This window comes from Penicillium verhagenii, assembly GCF_028828195.1.
Source record: "Penicillium verhagenii strain IBT 33310 chromosome Unknown utg000013l_segment0_segment0, whole genome shotgun sequence".
NCBI classification, from domain to species: domain Eukaryota; kingdom Fungi; phylum Ascomycota; class Eurotiomycetes; order Eurotiales; family Aspergillaceae; genus Penicillium; species Penicillium verhagenii.
In genome coordinates, this window is record NW_026643177.1 from 577,353 (window position 1) to 598,989 (window position 21,637).

At 48.9% G+C, this 21,637-nt stretch overlaps 6 protein-coding genes across 6 annotated transcripts; 2 read left to right on the top strand and 4 right to left on the bottom strand.

Annotated features, from left to right (window-relative positions):
* Positions 1 to 748: 748 nt before the first annotated feature.
* Positions 749 to 3,529, top strand: N7466_011475 (uncharacterized protein; the record flags this gene model as incomplete). The annotated part of the gene is made up of 1 exon (XM_057170864.1): positions 749 to 3,529. The coding sequence occupies one exon, from the start codon at positions 749 to 751 to the stop codon at positions 3,527 to 3,529; it is 2,781 nt and encodes a 926-aa protein (XP_057015585.1).
* Positions 3,530 to 4,033: 504 nt separating this feature from the next.
* N7466_011476 (ATP phosphoribosyltransferase) lies at positions 4,034 to 5,262 on the bottom strand (the record flags this gene model as incomplete). The annotated part of the gene is made up of 4 exons (XM_057170865.1): positions 4,034 to 4,407; positions 4,491 to 4,983; positions 5,044 to 5,167; positions 5,246 to 5,262. 4 exons carry the CDS (start codon positions 5,260 to 5,262, stop codon positions 4,034 to 4,036), a joined length of 1,008 nt encoding a protein of 335 aa, XP_057015586.1.
* A 696-nt stretch (positions 5,263 to 5,958) lies between these two features.
* Positions 5,959 to 6,541, top strand: N7466_011477 (40S ribosomal protein eS28; the record flags this gene model as incomplete). The annotated part of the gene is made up of 3 exons (XM_057170866.1): positions 5,959 to 6,019; positions 6,196 to 6,279; positions 6,480 to 6,541. 3 exons carry the CDS (start codon positions 5,959 to 5,961, stop codon positions 6,539 to 6,541), a joined length of 207 nt encoding a protein of 68 aa, XP_057015587.1.
* A 2,162-nt stretch (positions 6,542 to 8,703) lies between these two features.
* On the bottom strand, positions 8,704 to 11,352 carry N7466_011478 (uncharacterized protein; the record flags this gene model as incomplete). The annotated part of the gene is made up of 1 exon (XM_057170867.1): positions 8,704 to 11,352. One exon carries the CDS (start codon positions 11,350 to 11,352, stop codon positions 8,704 to 8,706), a length of 2,649 nt encoding a protein of 882 aa, XP_057015588.1.
* A 1,418-nt stretch (positions 11,353 to 12,770) lies between these two features.
* N7466_011479 (putative TBC domain protein) lies at positions 12,771 to 15,091 on the bottom strand (the record flags this gene model as incomplete). Its single annotated transcript, XM_057170868.1, has 2 exons — positions 12,771 to 13,837; positions 13,894 to 15,091. The coding sequence occupies 2 exons, from the start codon at positions 15,089 to 15,091 to the stop codon at positions 12,771 to 12,773; spliced, it is 2,265 nt and encodes a 754-aa protein (XP_057015589.1).
* Positions 15,092 to 16,027: 936 nt separating this feature from the next.
* Positions 16,028 to 19,884, bottom strand: N7466_011480 (telomerase reverse transcriptase; the record flags this gene model as incomplete). The annotated part of the gene is made up of 6 exons (XM_057170869.1): positions 16,028 to 17,923; positions 17,981 to 18,415; positions 18,470 to 18,765; positions 18,824 to 19,051; positions 19,104 to 19,395; positions 19,459 to 19,884. The coding sequence occupies 6 exons, from the start codon at positions 19,882 to 19,884 to the stop codon at positions 16,028 to 16,030; spliced, it is 3,573 nt and encodes a 1,190-aa protein (XP_057015590.1).
* Positions 19,885 to 21,637: the final 1,753 nt, after the last annotated feature.

Genomic DNA, 21,637 nt, shown 5'->3' on the forward strand with positions numbered 1-21,637 from the left:
CAAATGACAGCTTAGAAATGCAAGCGCATATGTAGCTAACCATCCCACCAGGATATGATTGGAGAATTTGGTCAAGCCCCGCGATCAGCCCAACAAGTTGGAAAACAACTCGGCAAACAAAAAGCTTGACTTGTGCAAATTGGTTAGAAATCATGATTATAGTATGACATTTGGTCGATGTCATAGCGTATTTGTATGGAGTTGATCAATTCTGGAAATTTAGTCCACCGATCTCCCGGGCCTTGGCTTTAACCATGAACCTGCGTCGATCATGAAAAGAAAGGAAAAGAAAAAAGAAAAAGAAGAATTCAAGACACAACTTTTGGGGCTGAAACTAGAACTAAAAGTAGCCAAACTAGCTTATACGGTCTTACTATTGATCACTATTGATGTATCCTTTTTCACGTGGATTTTACAGAGTTTTTTACCTTCCGGTTAACCCGGAGGCTGTGTAGTGTGGAACCTTCCTGTTTTCGGTCTTCAATGGCTTACTTATGATCATTGGATTCTCTCACGTCACCTTTTATCTTCAGGTACTCACTTGTTACTCTTATGTGTTATATGGAAATCGAATTTTCCCTCTGTATTTTACGTCCGTTTGCATCATCCTGCATAAAGCCAAGTCCCCAGCTCTGTCTGGGCCAAGCTTTGTATAAACTTTTTCGGGGTTGTACGACCTCAATGCCCTGAACCTAGCGGTCGGGTTTCTTCTATTTTTTTTTCTTTCTCTCTTGTGCGATCTCATACCATGGTGTCCCTCCTCAATAGCCAGCCTGATCCGCTAGGCCCTCACCAAGACAAACGAACCATCCGAAGAGCGCCCGACCAGCAGATATCCTATTCATCCGAATCCTCCGGTAACGCGGTCGCATCCGAATCACCATCCCAATACTCCTCCTTCTCCAGCTCCGATAGCGATGGCCCAACCCCTCATTACGACAGCGACGTAGACGAAGACGATGCCAGCGATGTCGTCGGTGTCAGCATTGGTCCCACCCAAAGTCGCATGAAAGCACGCGCAACACCCGCCGAAGAGAAAAATCGTGCCTTGGAGGATAATGGCGGTTACTTCACTGAGGTCCCGGACACCGTCGACGAGGATGGCCTGTTCGTTTCGGAGCTGACGGCGGAACCCGAATCGCTGCAATCTGACAATTTGGCGGCCCAACAAGCTTCGCAAGCTAAGCGGACGACTCAGAGGCCTCCAGCCGTGCATCCTCATGCACAGTCCTTGCCGGTGGAGCGCCTGACGCCACGCGGCCCCCACACCGGAGGCTCTGCGTCAGCGGCCGCGTCGCAAGATCACAAGGAGTCTAGCGGTTCTCACGGCCATCGATCAAGCTTTACCCGGTCACTGCTCAAGACGTCGCTTCCCAGTCGCCCGCGAGCGTGGTCTGGGGAATTGAAGAAGTTCTTCCCGGACCTGGGCGCCCTGACGAAGCGACCGACGCTTCCATTTCTGTCTGGTAACAATAATAACCGGGCTCGCAGTCAAACCGTAGAAGGACCGAAGAAGAAGGGCTCGAACTCGACGTTGCTGCAGAAGAGAACTTCATCGTTGGACCGACGTAACCAACCGGCATCTTCGCTTTCCCAAGGCGCAGGTCATGAATCTGATGAAGCGGATGATGGTCATCATGTTCCGGAGCTCAAGTCAATGGAAGAAAGCTCTGCTATAAAACATTCTTTTACCAGACGACCCAGTACGACTCCCGGACGACCCCCAAGTCTTCGCCGCTCATCTTCGGATCAATCGCTGTACTTACGTGCATCGTCCACGGCGTCATCGCTGGAACAACGGCCGCGATATGAGAATATTCATTCTCAGGTCAACAGTCGGTTTAAGGCGATTAAAGATTCTTTGCAAGATTCAAGTAGCCGATTGCTTAGTATGCCAGCCTTGAATCTGCAGGATATTCGTAATGATTGGAATTCGAAGCCGTTCTTCCCAGATCTGGGTGGCTCGTTTGCCTCGGCTGATAAAGATATGAATGGATCAGTGCATGCATCTGCGACCCCGCCGCCTCCGCCACGACAGAACTCACAAACCACGCATCCCATCCTGGAAGAGGCCATGTCTGAAATGACTGGGGATGTTGTGATTCTGGGTGGCTATCGAGGATCTATCCTGCGATCTGCCAAGGCACCCAATCGGCAGTTGTGGGTTCCAATGAAGGTGGGATTGAATCTGCGCAAGGTCGATTTGGAGGTGGGTTTGACCCGAGAAGACGAAGAGCGCATGGAAGAGACTATCATCCCATCCGGCGTACTCTCCCATGTTGGTCCTGTGGACGTGTGTCGGCGATTGATGAAGCGACTCCGGAAGTCCGAGAATGCCATCCGCGGTGATTTACGTGTCTGGGATTACGGTTATGACTGGCGACTGAGCCCGGATCTCCTTTCTCGAAGGCTGATCGAATTCCTTGAGGGTCTCCCCTCCAATCGCCCGAACTCAACCACCGGACAAAGACGCGGTGCATACGTGATCGCTCACAGTCTCGGCGGCCTGATCACTCGCCACGCCGTCAACCAACGCCCCGATCTCTTCGCCGGTGTTGTATACGCCGGAGTTCCCCAACACTGCGTCAATATCCTCGGCCCTCTGCGCAACGGCGACGACGTCCTGCTCAGTTCGCGCGTCCTAACAGCCCAGGTAAACTTCACCTTCCGCACCAGCTTCGCCCTCCTCCCAGAAGACGGCCACTGCTTCATCGACAAGCAATCCAAAGAAGAATACCGCGTTGACTTCTTCGATGCCGCAAACTGGGACGAACACCGTCTATCCCCCTGTATCGGACCATGTCTCCCGCCTACCACAGCCACCGGCCGCGGCTTCAAAGACTTCGCTCTCATCGGAAAGCGATTCTCCCTCGGCCCGCGCGACGATCCCGAAACAAGCGTCCAGGATTTCGCAGAAGACCATGACCAAACAACGACCACTGACGAAGAAATCTCTGCGCGGAACCCGCCTCGCTCCGCATCCCAATCTCCTTCTCGCGCTATCGCCGACAAAATCGAAAGGGTCCCGGAGAACCTCCTACTCCCCGCCGATGGCATCGTGGGCCCTGTGTCGCACCCGCGCGGTAGTGCCGGTTCAAGCAAAGCATCCACGACAAGCACCATCCCTCGTGCCGCGGCTATCGAGTATCTGCAACGCACTCTTGCGGAGGTCAAGCAGTTCAAGTCGGAGCTGGACTTCCGACCTGCTCATCAGTCGGGTAATAAATACCCGCCTGCTGCTGTGCTGTATGGCAAGAGTGTGCCCACCGTTTACGGGGCCCGGGTCACTTCACGTGAGGCGATTAAGCACCAGGATTGCTATGATGATTTGGCTTTTGCTGCTGGCGATGGTGTGTGTCTTGCTTCTGCTGCCATGTTGCCACCCGGTTACCGGATTATCAAGGGCGGTCTGGTAAAGAGTGACCGTGGCCATGTTGGATTACTTGGTGATCTTGAGGGTGTTGGGCAGTGTCTGAGAGCTATTGTTCGAGGACGCAGAGAAGGTGTTGGTATGGGCAGTCAGAACTAGAGGTCTGATGGGTCTAGTACATGCATATTTGATGGATTTGGATTCACCCTCTATTTGGGAAAGTATCTGTGCATTTTGATTTTGTTCCATGTTTGCGTTTTCTTTTGGTTTGATTTTTCTCCTCCATTTCCATGCCATGATACCACTTTTGTTACGAAACCCTTGATTTACGATTCATGTTGATTGCGACCTCCATCTTGTGGACATGCATTGTTTTACCCTTACTTGCACATTTGTGTATGATACTATGCACAGAGATGAATTTTATATAGAAAAGATGTTATAGAAGATATTAGAGAAGATTTGTGTACAAAGACATCCATGTCCTTTTTTAAAACTCGCTTTATAACCCAATGCTCTATATACCAAGTTTTTTCCAAGTCTTCAACTTTCAAAACCCAGACAAAATCATAAAAAACAATTCATAATACGCAACAAGACGATCATCAGAACCAAGGAACCAAATATAGAGGAACCGAAAAAGATATAAAAGGTGACGCGGGCTTAATCAGTGCGAGAGTTGGCAATGTTCAGCACCAAGATATCAGTAGCTCCGACCTTAATAAGGTCATCCATGACAGTGGCAATGCGCTTCTTCTCCACCATAGAGCTGACAGCAACCCAGTTCTCCTCCTCAAGGGCGGTGATAGTAGGCGCGCGCTTACCAGGAGTAATCTTGGAAGCAACGGCCAGCTCAGAGCGGGGGATGTTGTACTGGCACAGCACGAACTTCTGGGCAGTGATCACACCGCGAATACGGGAAGTGAGCAAGTTAAGGAGGTCGGTGTTGGAGCCACGCGACTTGACGAGCACAGCGGTGCTAGTCACGACGGTATCGATAGCCTTAAGACCAGCAGCCTTCATGGTCTCACCGGATTCTGGAAAAAGGGTGTCAGTTGGCAATCTGGTCCAGTTGTGATAATACAAGAACAGAACAGGACAAAACAGAACAGAAACATACCGACAAGATCGACAATTCCATCAGCAACACCCAGCGCGCAAGCAGCCTCAACACTACCGCCGACATACTTAATCTTAGTGCTCAGGTTCTTCTGGCCGGCCTCGAGACCCTCCAGCTTAGCAAAGAACTGCTCCGAGAGCGCAGTGAAGCTGGTAACAACGTTGCGGCCGACGAGCTGGCTGGCCTCGGTGATATCGCCCTTCTCGGGAACCTGCACCTGCAGCTTGCAGCCGCCGAAGCCAAGGTCGAGAATCTCCTCTACGCCGGAGGCCTCGCCAGTCGGCAGGGTAGCGTCGTGCTCGGCGACCTGGTCGCGGCCGGTGATACCCAGGTCGACACGGCCCTCGCCGACGAAGGTGGGGATGTCAGCGGCGGGCAAGAAGATCAGGGCAATGGGCAGGTTCTTGACCAGGGCGATATCAAGGCGGGTTTCGCGGCGGAACTGGACGTCACAGCCGGCGAGGAGGTCGAGGGTGGCTTGTTGCAGGCGGCCCTCTGTATTGATTGTTGCGCGGTTAGTTTTGAAATTTCAATATAATGGGTGAAAGGGTACATGTGCATATGCGTCATGTCCTCTCTCTCTCTCTCGTGCTGCTCGCTGCGGGAATGAGTCATTGGTATGTATGTTGGAGGGAGACTTGCTTTTGGGGACGGCGAAGAGAAGTCTTCCTTCGAGGCTGGTTCGCGATTGAATGTTAGTTGGGCGTTTGTCTTGCGATTGATGTAGTGAGCTTCTTTTGTTGGGATTGACTCACTGGTTGACGAGATCCATGGCGATTGGGCGCGGCGCGGGGCACGGAAGATGGGGTTTTTTAAAAAAGAGGCTGCGGGGTTCGTTGGGATAAGAATGGATCTGAGGATCAATTCAATGGCAGATTCAAAGACTACTTATATAGTCTTGAGGTAATTGCTTGGAGGTATAGGTGAGGAGGATAAGGGTGGTTGCGGGCAGACCGGAGCTCTTTGCGGCAGAAATTGGAGGGGCAGCGCGATTGGGTACTCCGATTTACTTCCGGTGTATCTTACTTGGTTATGGGTCTGATTCGCAGAGCCAAGGTCAAATGCACCCACGTGTCTACGATCACTGGGAGTTGGAGACCCTGAAATGCCTCACGCTACCAAAGATATCTATCTACATTCTACATTGATGTTCATGAAAATAATTGGTATCAAAAGTCAATTCAAGTGGGCAGGGAATGCATCTCAAACATAACTAAAATGCCCAATGGCAGAGTCGATGACTAATATACTTCTGCCTTAGGCGTCGAGGTGTCAGCCTCAGTCGCAGATCGGGTGACTCAGCATCCGCATTTATCAACGGATGCCTGACGGGTCAGGTGTTGACAGCCCTGAGCCCTCGCGTAATTTGGTAACCCACACAAGGCAAATTCATCTTGACATCCGCCTCTTCCTCCAGTCCACCCAAATTCTCACCACCCTCGTCCGAGCTCACCCTCAATCCTTCAAAATGGATTCCAGCAAGCAGCCCGTCAAGCTCGTCAAGGTGACCCGTGTCCTCGGTCGCACCGGTACGTTTGACCTCTCCTACATCCTACACGAAACAATTCGATATTTCAACATTTCGAGATCCGCGAAGGCACGACAAATTATACTTGGATAATCGCCGGGATCATGTTGCTGGAAGGGATTTCGAATTATCAACATACAACAGAATACTGATCTATGATTTCTTCTGCGTTTTTAGGTTCCCGTGGTGGTGTCACCCAGGTCCGCGTTGAGTTCATGGACGACACTTCCCGCTCCATCATCCGTAACGTGAAGGGCCCAGGTACGCGATTTCGATTTCTTTAGTTCTTTTTTTACCCCCGCGGAGGATATGGAATACGAAAAACAAGTCAAGGATTCAAGATTTGAGATCCGATATTGAAGATCCACCAATCGACCAATGGACTCTATTATTTCGAAACCACACAATGCAATCAACACCCGAATCAACATCGCTAACCGATTATTCTTCCGCACCCACAGTCAAGGTTGACGACATCCTCTGCTTGCTCGAGTCCGAGCGCGAGGCCCGCCGTCTCCGTTAAAAAGCTCGAAAAACAACAATTCATCGCGCCATGTCTTTCGTATCTCTTCGTCTCTCGCATATCCCTCACGTTCGGTTTCATTTGATCGTTCTTCGGCCAAAACTGTGTCCTCGCTTTTCTTTTTCGCCGATCCTCTGACTCCCCGACTCCTCAACCTCTACCGCCGCGCCCCCCATTTCAACCCACCTCTCGAGTTTCGTTCCCGATGATCCAATGGAGGTGAAGATTTGGGTGGATGGGACTTTTTGGTGACGACTCCAAGAAGTTCCTAATGAAGTCGATCATGGGCCTCGAACGGGAGAGAGAGATGGAGAGATTGAGCAGACTCAAATCCCTGTTAATACGAGAAAATGAAATGAGGTTGCGCGCTGGCTGGTTTTTCTTTTTTCCCATGCCCAACGGGTCTACAATGTGTACTTGCATGCAGGCTTCCTAGGCCAATTATGATTATTACGCCAAACACGTAGTCTTTGTGTCTTGTGCCCTTTGCTAAATTTGACGGGCTTAAAATTTTCCAGGGAATGCTATTCAGACGTTCGTTTCTTTCAAGGTGGATTTTGCACCATTTCCCAAGGTTTCTGGAGGGCTGATATCCACGATTTGATCAACAAATTCGACCACATGTCCACCGTTCGTCCCACTACACTTGGATTTCTTTATGCACAAATCGAACCATAGCCAACTAATCTCTATTTTTGGAAATCACGACTCTATCAAACTGATTTCTTTATTGACTTGTCTCAAAAGCTAATATCCCCAATTGGCAAACCAGTCTACACTTGACCATTCCTCCACCATGCATTCTTTCAACCCAGAGATCCCGAGGTGGAGTTATGCACGCCGTCAAAGAACCCTAACAACCAATCACGAAATAAACCCCACGCCATCGTATTGAAACAATAAAATCAATTGGAATCCGATTGTTCCTCTGCCATCCAAGCCGAATCCTGCTGTCTGGCCAAATTTGCTAGACTCGGGTCTCTAGAAGATTATAAAAGGGCCCCAATATCCCGTTCTAAAACCAAGCCTCAAGACTGTGTTTCCAGATCTCATTCTCTGTTTCATAGCTATCCTTATGCACATCTGGTCTTCACCTTCCATGTTCCAAGCTTGCTGGAGTTGGGCTTTCCTACCACGTCATTCCGATGTCCGGGTCTCAATCTACGCTCTTTACATGCGTGCGCATGTTCTCTCTTTCTTGTCTGCATGGCCCCTGATTCGTGTATCTAGTCTTTAGGTACTATCTTTGCTTAGCATACATGGGACTAGGGTGTTGGTGCATGCTGCATGCATGTGTGTGGAGTGTTGATATCAATTCGGAATGGAGCTTGGGTTTCTGGGGGCGGCACGGCGGGGAGTTGGGGATCTATGGTGATCCTTCACCTAGTATTTATTTGGATATCTACTAGTAGATAGCTGCCCGGGTGTACCTTGCCTGTAAGATGTAGGAGATGCACTGTAGGATACAAGTTTGTAATTATTCCTGTATTCAGTAGCGTAGCCGGGCCACGTACCTTAATCTTCTTCGGGTTTTCCTGTGGGAGATTGAGGTGCGTGTCGCGGGTGCGTTCCATTCATGTAATTTACTACACAAATGCCATGGCATCCTTCAAAGAGCCAAGGGACGCGTGTTGTGGGATTTTCTGGGCTATGTCTAGCATCATTTGCTCCAGATCATTTCTCATAACAATTCCAACATATTCAAAGGGTTCCGGGGTTTTAAGCTGGACTTTTAAATGTTTCAAGTGATGCTGTTACATATATCACCCAGTCTGGACGTATTCTCCGGGGTTCTCAACGATTGAAGACACAAGATTTTCTTCAATGTTTGTGGCCAGCAATACCAACATTGAATATGGTCTTCGATATTTCCAGAGCTAGCCGTTGCAAAGTCCTTCCAGATGTCTGTATATTACATAGTACTAATTGTTACAACCTGTCAACATTTTGTTCATTCAAATGTGACAAGCTTCCGGCTACCGCGGTTTTGTTTCCTGTAGGTGCTATGTATGAGGCAACGTAGCGAGAGATTCAGCGTCTAGTAAGTCTATATATGTGCAGTAAAATTGCCCGAGGACAGTGGACAGACTGGATCCAATATCAGTGGGAGATGATAACACTATGTTCACCGCAATCCTATGTACTTTGATCGACCAGTTACTTCACGTCTTGGAGCGCGCGGTGAGACGCCGGTCGAAAGGGATTTTCTTCATCAGGCGTTTTCTCTTGCACCTTGACCATGTGCTTAAGTAGCTCCACTGCCGGCTTCCTCTGCCAGTTGGATTGGTACGAGCAATAGATTGATACACCCGTGCAAGTAAGCGCTGAGACACCAGTCGATCAGGATGCTCTTCATCCAGCGTTCTCTCTTCTACTGCGACCACGTGCTCAAGTAGCTCCATGGCCTGCTTGGTCTGTCCGTTGAATTGGTATGCCCCTGCGAGCTCGTGCTGAGATGCTAGTCGATCAGGATGTTCTTCATCCAGTATTCTCTCTTGTACTGCGACCACATGCTCAAGTAGCTCCACAGCCTGCTTAGTCTGCCTGTTGGATAGGTATGCCCCTGCGAGCTCATGCTGAGACGCTAGTTGATTATGATGTTCTTCATCTAGCGTTTTCTCTTGTACTGCGACCACGTGCTCAAATAGCCCTATAGCCTGCTCAATCTGCCTGTTGGATAGGTATGCCCTTGCGAGCTGGTGCTGAGATGTTAGTCGATCAGGATGCTCTTCATCTAGTGTTCTCTCTTCTACTACAACCACATGCTTAAGTAGCTCCATGGCCTGCTTAGTCTGCCCGTTGGATAGGTATGCCCTTGCGAGCTCATGCTGAGATACCAGTTGATCAGGATGTTCTTCATCCAGCGTTCTCTCTTGCACCGCAACCACATGCTCAAGTAGCTCCATGGCCTGTTTAGTCTGCCCGTTGGATAGGTATGACTTTGCGAGCTCGTGCTGAGATGCCAGTTGATCAGGATGTTCTTTATCCAGCGTTCTCTCTTGCACCGAGACCACATACTCAAGTAGCTCCATGGCCTGTTTAATCTGCCCATTGGATCGGTATGCCCCCGCAAGCTGATGCTGAGATACCAGTCGAGAGGGATGTTCTTTATCTAGCATTCTCTCTTGCACTGCGACCACATGCTCAAACAGTACTATAGCCTGCTTGATCTGCCCGTTGGATTTATATGCGCTTGCGAGCTCATGCTGAGATCTCAGTCGAGAGGGATGTTCTTCATCCAGTATTCTCTCTTTTACTATGACCACATACTCAAGTAACTCCATAGCTTGCTTGATCTGCCCGTTGGATTGGTATGCCCTTGCAAGCTCATGCTGAGATGCTAGTCGAGAGAGATGTTCTTTATACAGCGTTTTCTCTTTTACTGCGACCACATGCTCAAGTAGCTTCACAGCCTGCTTGATCTGCCCGTTGGATTTATATGCGCTTGCGAGCTCGTGCTGAGATCCCAGTCGAGAGGGATGTTCTTCATCATAGTGCTTTTCGTTCCATGCACACACATTCCCAAAAGCAGTAACCGCTTCTTTCGCTCGGCCATCGGTCAGAAGACAATCCCCAACTTTAGAAAGTAGGGTATATCTTTCACTTAAATCTTGACTTTCCTCTCGTCTGAGAATCTCAAGAGTGTGTGGTAGGTACATTCTCCATGTGTCACGATTTGTGTATTCATCAGATGGAAAGCGCTTGTCCATATGTCGTGTTAAGGTTGTGATGATTTGTTGTGTCTTCCGCGCGTCTGTCATCCACATTCGAGTTGATAGCTGTACTAGGCTATGCACATCAAACATATTTTTGTCGTCCCTCCTGGTGAGAAATCCATAGCTACACAGCGTACCAAGTGAAAACTCCATCTCCTCTTCTGAATAGAGCGTGGGGAGAATAGATCGCGGGATTGCCTTTGGCTCAAGGTAAGATATAAATCCTAACAAATCAGCAGCAAAGGGATCAGAGTCTTCGATCTGATTGAATGAGATAAGCCATGTAGTGGCCACCGCGTTTGCCAGTTTACGATAGCGAGTGCTATCGTAGAATTCCCTGCTCGCTAGACGCATCCGATCTTTTTCGGTGTTACGCATAAGCTGAAGATATCGTGTGACCGTTCCACCATTTCGACAAATATAGTGAGCTGCCTGTACAATAGCCAGGGGTAGGAAGTTGAGCTCCTCTAACAGTTGAATAGTGGACTTCTGGTCACCAAGCGAGTCTTCTCCTACAATTTTAGTAATAAAAGCAATCCCTTCCTCCGTTGTCATCTTTTGGAGCTCAACTATGTCTCTTCCTGCGAATGCCAGTGCCACCTCGCGGGAACGAGTAGTGAGCAAAGTAACGCCGTTGTTGCTAGCGGGGAAGTACTGATCAAGATTATCGAAAAGCATTTCCACGTCATCGGCATTATCGACAATGAAAAGCCACTTTCCAGCCTTATCAGAGCTTAGGTGTCGCTGTACTGATTCCTTTGCGCTTTCACCATCTGCATTCAGAGGAATTTGCAGCTCTTTCGCGATTTGCGAACAAGCCTGCTCGAAACTCTCGAGACTCAGGGCAGGAGCCCAGAAAACTGAGCAGTCTGGTACATGCGCTCTCACCCAGCGGGCAAGCTGAAGAGCAACTTGGGTTTTGCCGATGCCGCCTAGTCCAAATAGCGCTAGTTTTTCCGTGCTCGGTTCCAGAAATAGCTTCTTCTTAAGCTCATCCAGCGTGGAATCACGACCAGTAAAGTCTCGATTTTCCAAAGACGGAATAACATAGTGGACTGCAGAATGATCATCTTCGAGAGTGTTAGGACATCTCATGTTGTATTTGGGGCTTCTGTTGACTTACGAGGCTTATTTTCTGTCTCTTTCATTCCTGGAATGGGCGCGTAGAAGTTGTTAGTGATAGAGCCGTGGCTCACGCCTATCTGGGCCCCCGGATTTGAACCGTTAAAAGATATTGCGGACGCCATGCTCGTTATGTGGACCGCTTTCAATTCTTCAATGGCCCATGGGCGTGCCGTATATGGGTAAACAAGTGTTGGGTATAAGCTGCCGCTGCCGCTGTCGCCGCCACGAATGCAAAAATGAATGGGCAGCAATAAAAGTGTACCGCTTGGCTTCAAAAGTGCCCGTAGGTTGTAGACTTGGCCATTCAATAGAATCAGGGACGGGGAGGGGGAAAGAGGGATGAGTGCGACCGCAGACACACCTTGCCATCAGCCCAAGGCATGAGGAGGAGGGGGTGCATGGCCTAAGCGCTAGCCCACGTCAACGAATGAGGTAAACCAGCCAATCATTATGCTTATAAGGATGTCGACCCGCAGCACTTGGATATGCCGCGTGCTTTTGGCGACTACATGTACTAAGTTGCGATTATGTAGTAGCAGAACCAACCAGCAGCTATAAGGTATGGTAAGAAGCCGGATTATCAAACTTGCCGTTTCCGAGGATGCGACAAGGTAGAGACTACTAGAGAGCATCCCACGTGATTTGGAAAACAGTCAAAGCGCAAGGCGATTTTGACAAGCCTACTGTATTATTTCCAGAGATTTAACATAAACATTTCTCGCAGTCAACGACATCTCAGTTGAAGTTGGTGTTTTCAAACTTTGGATGAAACTCGAGTCCAGGGCCTTCAACCTTGGAATGTTGAGTCTATGACCATCGATTCGACAACCGTCCGTTCGAGACTCACCTCACCTCCACGACCAAGAAGCAATGGAACTACCTTACAATCGACTTTGGGAACCTTGGAAATTCAAGAAACGCAGTATTCGAATATGAAGAGCCTCGATTGCTACGTATACCGCTAACGACTCCGAAAGGAACGAGATGCATCCGAGGGATATGTGAGTAAAAATACAATGGGGAGAAGTGAAAATGAGAAACAAAGAAAAAGATGAAGCCGCAAGGGGTCCAAGTAGAAAGAAAGGACGCAATCAGCGAATGTGTAGAACGTCAAGTAATAGACAATAGGCAAATCGGCGTAAAGGTGGGGCCAAGCCACCTAAAATTAGTCAAAAGCTATACAGCAGGACAAAAATAGCAAGTCGTCGCAAGTGCACTCTTGGTATTCAGCGAATGGAAAAGGACACCTGGGCACACAACCATGTGCCAATGCATACAAAAGAGTTGGAAGAGTAGTGGCGCGTAAAAGTAGAAGTAATAGTTTAAAGCGAGAGTATGCAGCATAATCACATGCGCTGTGGAAAGAAAGCAAACAAGTCCCCAGCGTCCTATTGTTTCCGGACCTTTCCAGCTTCCCGTACAGCGGCTATGAAACCATCCTCGTCACCAGCAGCAGTCAATATCCAATAATCAGCCACGCCGGGGTTCGAGAGTTGACCGCCACCGAAACCAGCGGCCGCGGGCGCACTGTGTCGATCTTTGGGCTTCTGGTTGTTTGCACCGGCGTGGCGAGGTCCCCAGCCCAAGATGTTGCGCACAGAAAGTCGACTTTGGTCATCTGTTTGGTGGAAAGAGAAGAGTTGCGCCTGGAGGCAGCCAAGGATAGCGACGGCGGAACGGATCATGATGCGATCGCCCTCGAAGACCCAGCAATCCCAAACACGCGAAACACGCTCGAGGTCCAAGCCATTGGTGAGTAGAGTGCGGAAAATGGGTTCCCAGATTTCTTCATCTGACATTTGGAGTGTCTCGTAAAGGTGGATAGCCAGACGTGGAAATTTGTAACGTAGAGTGTCCGTAGCCAGGCTATATGTGCGTGCCATGGCACCACGGTCCCAAGTAAGGAATGCGACTGGAAGAGGACGATTGAGAGCATTGGCCATGGCGACGAACGCAGAGCTTGGGGTCGGGAATTGGAGAACAAGTAGAGCCGCAATGCTATGAAGGCCATGGATGTATCCCACATCACTGCGGTACATCGAATATGCCTGCAGCACATCGATAAGAGTGTCACGTAACGGCCCGCCCTCTTGGAAGAGATTCAAATCTGGGAACGCCAGTGACACATCCTTCTCGATCGCATCAAAACATTCAAGCATTCGCTTGTTGCTTTCACTAGGTTCCTTCTCGGTTTTAGACCGTAAGTCCTTGGCTCGTTGAAGTGCCTTTGTAAACGATTCATCGGTCAAGGATAACTCGTTACCCAGAGCACGCTTCCACATAGCTCCCCTGTTGCGGGGTGGAATACCACGCCACCAAAGTTCCCGAGTACGAGGTTCACGCAGGGCCCGATCCCAGTTGGGGCTTACAAACTCATCCCAGATGCTTTGGAGAGTGTCTCGCGTGGAGTCCTTTTCACACTGAGCGGACGCAGCTCGCGCAGCTTTCCGTTTGTCTGGCCATAAAATTAGTCGGCTGCATACTTCGTCCTCGCATATTCAGTAAACTTACCGGTTTCCTTTGATTGGGCCATCATCTGCTGATACTCCTTCAAATGCTTTTTCTCCTCTTTTTGATCCTTGGGTGGTAACCAACTTGGACGTGTCCTCGTGAGAACCTTCTCTTTCTCCTTGCTGATAGGTAAAGGATCGATCATTATATTAGATTTTTGCAGCGGGGGCAGCTCGATAGTTTCTGAGACTCGCGGAGACTCTGTACTAGGTCCACGCGGACCGCCATTTTGTACTGCATCCTCTCTTTTACGGCCATTCTCATCAGCATGGTGCTCCAGAGCTTCCGTGATGATCCTGGCCTCCTCTGACAGGTCGGACAGATAACTGTTGTATGAATACGCGCGAGGGTTGCGAGGCGATAATTGACCCCGTTCAGGACCAGCAGAGCTGGATCGCTGCGGGGCTCTTCTCATGCGAGCTGCTTTGGAGGCATTGGCAGCCGGGTTTTCGGTGGGTGTTTCAGATATGGTATGGGATATCGGCAACGGCCTTGGGCCGGGACTACGGCCACTCGGACTCGTGCCACGAGATTTGGGACGATCTGAGACGGGGCGAGGAGAAATCGGAATATTCCATAAGCTGGCATCATCGGGAAGCTCATCATCCGAGTCATGATATTCCTCTTCGAGATCCTTCAAGGACTTGCGATTAGGCTGCCAAGTTTGCTTCTGGATAGGTGCGCGTGCAGATAACGGAGATAGGGCGAGAGAGGTACTTGAGGTGGATCGGCTGGATGTTGGTCGTAACGGGGATACTGATCGTGACCTTCGAGGCTGAGAGGGAGTCAATCCTCCCGAGTTTTGGGAGGTAACGGAGTCCCTCCTGTTGGGAGATCGCGCCGACAAGGCGCTCGGAGCGCGGATAGCTCCATTTATTTGGTTGTGTATCGGAGGAAGGGGACTTCGCTTTCGAGGCTTAGGAGTCGCGGTCAAATCGCGTGTCGTTGTTGCTGGATTCTTGGAGGGCAATCTGGCGGCAGGCGACCGTCCAGTCAAGCCGGGGCGAGCATAAGGGGTGGATGGATCGGCAAGCTTGAGCTCCGCATCGTCCTCCAGACCGATTTCCTCGAAATTGGAGATATCCGAAAAGATGCCATCGGCACCGCCGATTTGCGAGGAATGGAAGGAGGAGGATTTGGAAGATTTGGACCCGGATAATTCGGGCGGGGAATTAGGTGCTGGGCAGACGGAGGTCATGATCTCATGTAGTTTGCACTCAAAGCTGGTTGATTCGGTCCTCCTCAGATATTACCGGTCTTCAAAGCAACAATATAGGAAAGAATCGACGAGAAGGGCGGAAGGGGTTCGAGATCGCACGCAAGGCTCGGGGAGGTAGGCGTTTCTGGAGGGGGAGGGATGCAGGATGCAGGGCTTCAGACACAAATTCAAAACACACAATAACCAATCGATCAACGGGTCAAAGAAGAGAAATTGCAGGCTCAGCCGCAGACTGGTGATAGCCAGATCAGGTATAACGGGTGTAAATGTGTTGTTTAAAAAAAAAGAAAAACGAATCAGGAGAGGCCCGAGATTACGGGATGTGTATTGGGGGCCACCAAAGGGGGATGTAAAGTGGAATAGTTTGGAAGGGAATGGAGGAAGAAGAAAAATGCAATACAGAAACGAGAGTGTGTAAAAAAGAACAAGAAAAAGTCGCCGTAAATGAAGGTGTCGCGTTGCCAAAGAGAATGTTGTCGCTTCAAGAAATGAAAACGAAGTTGAATTGATTGCAAGCGGAGCCTCAGGCAGTGCGGTCTGGCCGAGAACAGGGAATCCGGATACCTCGGAGGAACTTGTGCTGCACTACTTGCCGTTATGTATAATACAGGTACCGATCAAGTACCTTCGTTTCCCAAACCCACACCTAACTAGGAAGGAATCGACAATTTCCCCTCTATTTGTATGGAGTCCAAAATTAAGTAGAACCGTAACTGTAAATAACACAGGAACGCGAACGGAATTCGACCCCATTGATCTTGGGGTTGGGCCACTCGGCTTCTTATCCAAGTTTACCTGTTCCGCGGTCCCCGACAGTTTCCCTGTTGGTCAGATACGGTACAGCACGCTAATTGGATCAAACCATTGGCAATAAGAACTAGCTTCCAAGGGTGCTAATTGTAACTAGCTCACACATTAAAAACGCCATTGCTCAAATAACGTTGTTCCTTTCTTCAGGACCTGCTGAAGACAAAGGGCTTCTCCATCCGATGATGGCCGCGACTCTTTCCCCAATCGGGCAAGCCACAAAAGCACAGCCACATACCGCGTTTGTTTGCGCTTCAAGACAAACCGGAATGCAGATGCGGCCAGGTACTTCAGGTGCCACAACTGAACAAAACATGACATAGGTGCGGATTTGGAGGCGCGTCGCGTTTGAATCGTCTTGAAAGTTTGATGGATGAGATCGTGAATTGTCTGGATGATGATAGGTGGCTCTGGGTGGGTGCGGCCTCGGAGGGATTTCATATATCGATACATCTTCATCGCGGCAGTGATAAAGCTGGTGTAGAGGTTGGTGAGTACAACTCTTCGGGAGTTGTGGCCATCATCAAGATACATTGGGTGAATCTGGAGTCGGAATGGCCCAAGCACTTTGCGACGAAAAACACGGCCCGGGTTGCGACTGGTCTCCACTGTTAATGTGTCAGAGAGAGACGCAGCGGCAGAGGCGCCGCCCTCCAAAAGACGATCTTGGTCCCGGATCATCTCTAGCGTATGAGTGTTGATCAAAATTCCACAATACGGAAAGGGTGATGATCCCTCTACTCGAGGAATATGAATACCCTTTACATCGGCGGTGAAGTTGACCATACTTTTGGCTGGGTTGACTACCACGCCATATGATGGTTGACCAGGAACCATGGCATTCAAAAACCGCATCGCTTGGTCCACGTCCGTTGTGACCAATAAGAAGTCATCGACGAGGCGTAGAAGTAATGAGTCCGTAGGCCGCAAGAAGCCTAACACTTGCTGTTCCAGCTCCCCGTAGAAAAAGTTGCATAGCAGATTAGACAAGACGGAGCCTTGTGGGATACCACTGCGCTGACGGAAATATTTCCTGCCCATCTTGACAAGGTTGTTGCGCACGTGTTGGTCAAGAAGGCTTAACAAATCACCGGTATCGTGGAGCTTTTGGTTAATGGTGTCGATGTAAACAGTCTTGGCCTTCCCGCCCTGCGCTTGATCAGCCACCATTTTTTGCAAAGGCTGCTGTTTCAAGGCTGGCGCAGCACGTCCAATAAACCTCCGCGAGGGTTTTCCTCGCATGTCAAAGGCAGATGGGGTCATCTCCACATGCTTGGTAATAAGATAGGATTCTTCAGATACCAGCTCTTCGATTAAACCCAGAAGCTGCTTCTGAGGGATGGTATCGAAGCAACCCTGGATATCAAGCTTTACAAAAAAGAGTTTGGGGAGCTGATTTGCTTGTGTTGCACCCGATTGTTGAATCAACTGTTTCTTGAAATCTCTTAACCGGAGATGGATATCCCCAACGTATTGTAAAGAGGAACCCAGTCTCGTGGGCTGCTGCTTGCGTTCATAGGACAACATGCTGGAAATTGGAGCGAGACTAGAGTTTATGCTGGCTGCAAGATAAGATCGCTTTTTCCCGCCCCAGGTTTGCTCCTTGAGGACTCGTTTCCTCAAGTTGAGAATGGGGCGGATCCCTGAGGATTTTGGCAGTAGTCGTAACGAACCAACTCCAAGAGATCGTTGATTTAGTAATCGTTGGGCTCGAGATGTCTCAATCTCTTCAAACATGGCTGTTTTTAAATTCGCCAACGGCTGCTTTGTCAAACGTTGCCATACATCGTGACGGAAGTAGAATAGACGATTGCGGTGAATTTGAGATTCGGTGACATAGAAGTTAGCCCGAACGAGAGGGAGCAGAATAGAGTCAAATATGTAGTAAATGAACTCTTGAAACATCTCCGTGCGCTTCTGGAAGTCGGAGAGAGACATTTTCGTATTTTCGCCACCTTGCGGCTTGTGAAGTTTGGGAGAGGCCAACCAGGAAATATTGGCAATCTAGAAATTATGTCAGTAAACTTCTCAACTATCGCCTTATATTAGCGGGAAACAAACCTTCAAGCCTGTACACACTTCATGCAGACTAGGGCTTTCAAATCGGCGCATTTTGATAAAAGAATCAATATGTTTCATAATGGCCCTTCGATTAAACAAACCGTCTGAGCCATCACCAAAGAACTTGAGGGGAATCAGCCTCAGCAGCACGGCTCGGCAGAAAGCAGAGACTGAGGAGGCCGGTGTAGCATAATCCGTGAGTGTCAGCTTGGGTTTCGGAACTCGGCTTTCACGGGTCAAGTCATCGACTCCAGGGACCTTGATATGCTCTGTAGGGTTAGAAATTGGCCCTAGAACTCCATTCTTAGTGACTTCAGGGGACTTCAGTTTTAACTGTGTGATCAAATTCTCTTCTATGGATGACCCAGGTTCAGTTCCTGGTTCTCCATTATCCATGGGTGTTGATGAGGATTGTAATTTCCAGGGTCCGTTGGGCTGTGAAATTTAGATATTGGGACAAGCAAGTTCTTGGATCCAAAGAAAACATACCTCGGTGGGACAGTAATGCTTTAACAACTGTTCATATGAGCAGCGAGCCTGGCGGGTTCGAAGCTGCTGTGTAAGCTCGACAGCTTGGCCACGAAGCCGCTTGGGAAGCTTTGCACCGTCATCGCGAGCAAATATCTCATCCTCGCGAAAGGCATGACCGTGGCTTAGGAACTGTTCATTACGGTCCTCCGTCGGCACAAAAACACTTCGCAACCCAAACTGCCGTGCAAAGATGTACATCATCACGTGTATTGTCTGAGCAGCCGAGTCCAGGTTTTTGAAGCGGTTGAGGACATCTATCCAAACGATCAATGAAAATTCCAGGACCAAAGACTTGGGGGATCTGAAACTTACGAGCTCTGCCCAATCCGGCCACCAGTTTCCCGTTTGACCAAGATGCATGTCGGCTATACAGCATACTGCGCCGAAGGAAGACGATGCTGTTGGGATTACAAATTTCACCCTTACGATCAAGGCGTTTGGTCTTCTGTGGCGGCTTTTTCTCCGGGATTGGCTTGGCGGGTTTTTCACCAGCTCTCTCGCCAGATTCATGGATCTGATCCAGAAATGCAAGCGGTGTTCCTACCAAGTTGTGAGCGATTTTTTCTTGATCAATGAAGCAGATGAAGCATACCGCTTAATTGGGAGTAGATGGCCCTTGAAGCATCAATGGGAGCAAAAATGCCGCAATCAAACAACAATCGCAGCATAATTTCGTCGCCATTCCCACCTAACAGATCCAGGACCTCTGTCCATGGTGATTGCTGAAGGATGGCAACATTTTCATTGTGGAATTGAACCACGATCCCCGGGATTTTGGTCTGGAGATCATCATTTCCTTGGAACGAGCGTTGAAACCCATGAGTGAGTAAATGCTGCGGTTTAGAGGACTGTTTGAAGAGTTGGCTGATCACAAAATCGACTACCTAGACATGGCCAAACATTAGTCGTTTGGAACTCAGACAAGTGCCGACTTCAAAATTTCATACTTCAGATTGTGGGGATGTCGGCCCCGTATCCGTGCTGACCAGGACCGACCGCGACTGAGACTGGGTAAACTCTCGAAAGGCGCGCTTCCACTCGGAGTCAACATTCGGAGATGGCAGCTTCAGGATGCCTACCAGGGTGGAGTCCAGCAGGTCTACCAATGGTTGGACATGACTGCGGTCGGGTGAGGATCGCAGGGATTTGATGCGCTTTCGTCGCGATTTTGAGGAAAGAGGTAGCTGACTCAAGATGTACTGGCGTAGGGTCAAAACCTGGTGGTAGTACAGCGAAATGACTGGGTGTGTGGTGAGGTTATTTCGCGCAGCGGAGTCTTTGGGGGACTTGAAACGGCCGGTCGCTGCAGTGATACTCGTCTGAGACGACGTGGGACCGCAGTTCTTGCTGGGCCTTTTCCTCTTTTTACCCATTATGTTGAAAGGTGGACGATTTAATTTTTGCGAATCAGGAATAGAAAGAAGTATTTCCTTGTTTACTGGGCCATTGTGTGGGCCATTTGACCCGATTTTGTTGTTAATGACACGAAATTTGACGCGTCTAAAAGTCCCGGTAGCTACGTAACCTTGGAAGTAGGGGGAGTTCACGACTCCCACGAGGAGAGATGAAACTGCCGACCTCGGGATCTATTGAACTTAATCAAGTACTTTGTTTCTTAAATTTGTGTTGAATATGATAGTACAATTTTAACGATTCAATTTGTTGTGTTTTCTTTGTTTTATGCTGTACATATGATTTGCTCAAGTGCTGTGTAGGAAGGACATTTCAAATGTTTGATAGGGCTATGTACATCTACCCCGTATGTCAACACCTATATATAACTACCTAGGCTCTACATTTCCCAGATGCGGAGATTTATGGAAAATTGAAAATTTGTCAAGAATTAATAGCCCAATCATCTGAACGAAATTAATTTGATTTGCTGAAAGTATTTTCTTTTCTGCGTGCAAGAATCTCCTTTTGAAATTTCCCTTAATTGGTAAGTGGCAGAGTGGAAAATTACCCTGTTTGGAAGGCTAAGTAGCCAAATGTGGCCTTTACGCCCCCGATATCGTAGACGATCAGATCTAACATTCTAGAGGAAAAAAAGTCCGAGCATTTGAAGGTCGAAATTCTTGACCAATCAGCGATCGGCAAGATCGGAAATTTGGGACGAAGCGACCCACGGTAGGCAAGAGGTCTAGAAAGGCCGTTCTGAAGGAATTGCGTCTCCACTGCGTCAGCCTGTTCCATGTTTCTCAGGCAGGGGCAGGAATTCATTGAATTCGGTTCCTGGGACTTTACTCGATTGGGGGCCAGAACCTCTGGAATATCAGAAAAAAAAAACCAGGGGGAAGTTGAACTGATGGAGAGTACAAGAAGGGTATATAAGAAATAGTATATAGTATTGTTCCAATAGTATTTTACTAGTAGATATTATGGTTCAATGTTTCTGTAAATACAGTACCTAGATTTGGACTCCAATACAATGAAATGAACAAAGGGCCCCGAACCCACTGATCTCATCCCACGGTTTCACACTTTCTATCTCAATCTCATATTTTCTTATTTTCTTATTACACGTCAATTTCTTTTTCTTTTTCCGAAAATCAAAACTCTCGCATTCTTCTTTTTTCTTATTTTTCCAACTCTTTCATCTTCGTTTCTGCAAAATAACCCTGATCGACATTGCAGTTCCCAATAAACTCCCCGGGTGCACAGAGGAAAAAAAAAGGCTAACGATCTGGCCCGCTCTCCATTTTCCATCCTCAACTCTTCCGCCCCTCCCCGTTGATCCTATCAACTTCAGTGGTTAGTACAGCAAACGTCAGGATCCACTCTTCTTCCTTGAGCCATTTCATTCGTCATCGGCTTCTTTGGCGCCTTGTGCACTTCCACACAGCTTACCTAGTCGATCTCTCCCCCATTTCTGCACCTTTCGTCCACCGCTTCGAGTTCAAACCAAAGCTTTTTTCTCTTTGGACTTTCGGCACGTGGCAACTTGAAAAGCAACAATCAAGAAGTCGGGTCCATTTCTTGGGGGAACTCGACTATGATGCTGAATGGGGGTGCATCACCCCGGGATTGCTTTGTAGCCTGAGTCAACTCTACCTGCGACACCTCGTTGGGCGACCACACCCCGGAACAACGCATCACGCCAAAAAAAAACCAGCATACCCACCTTGG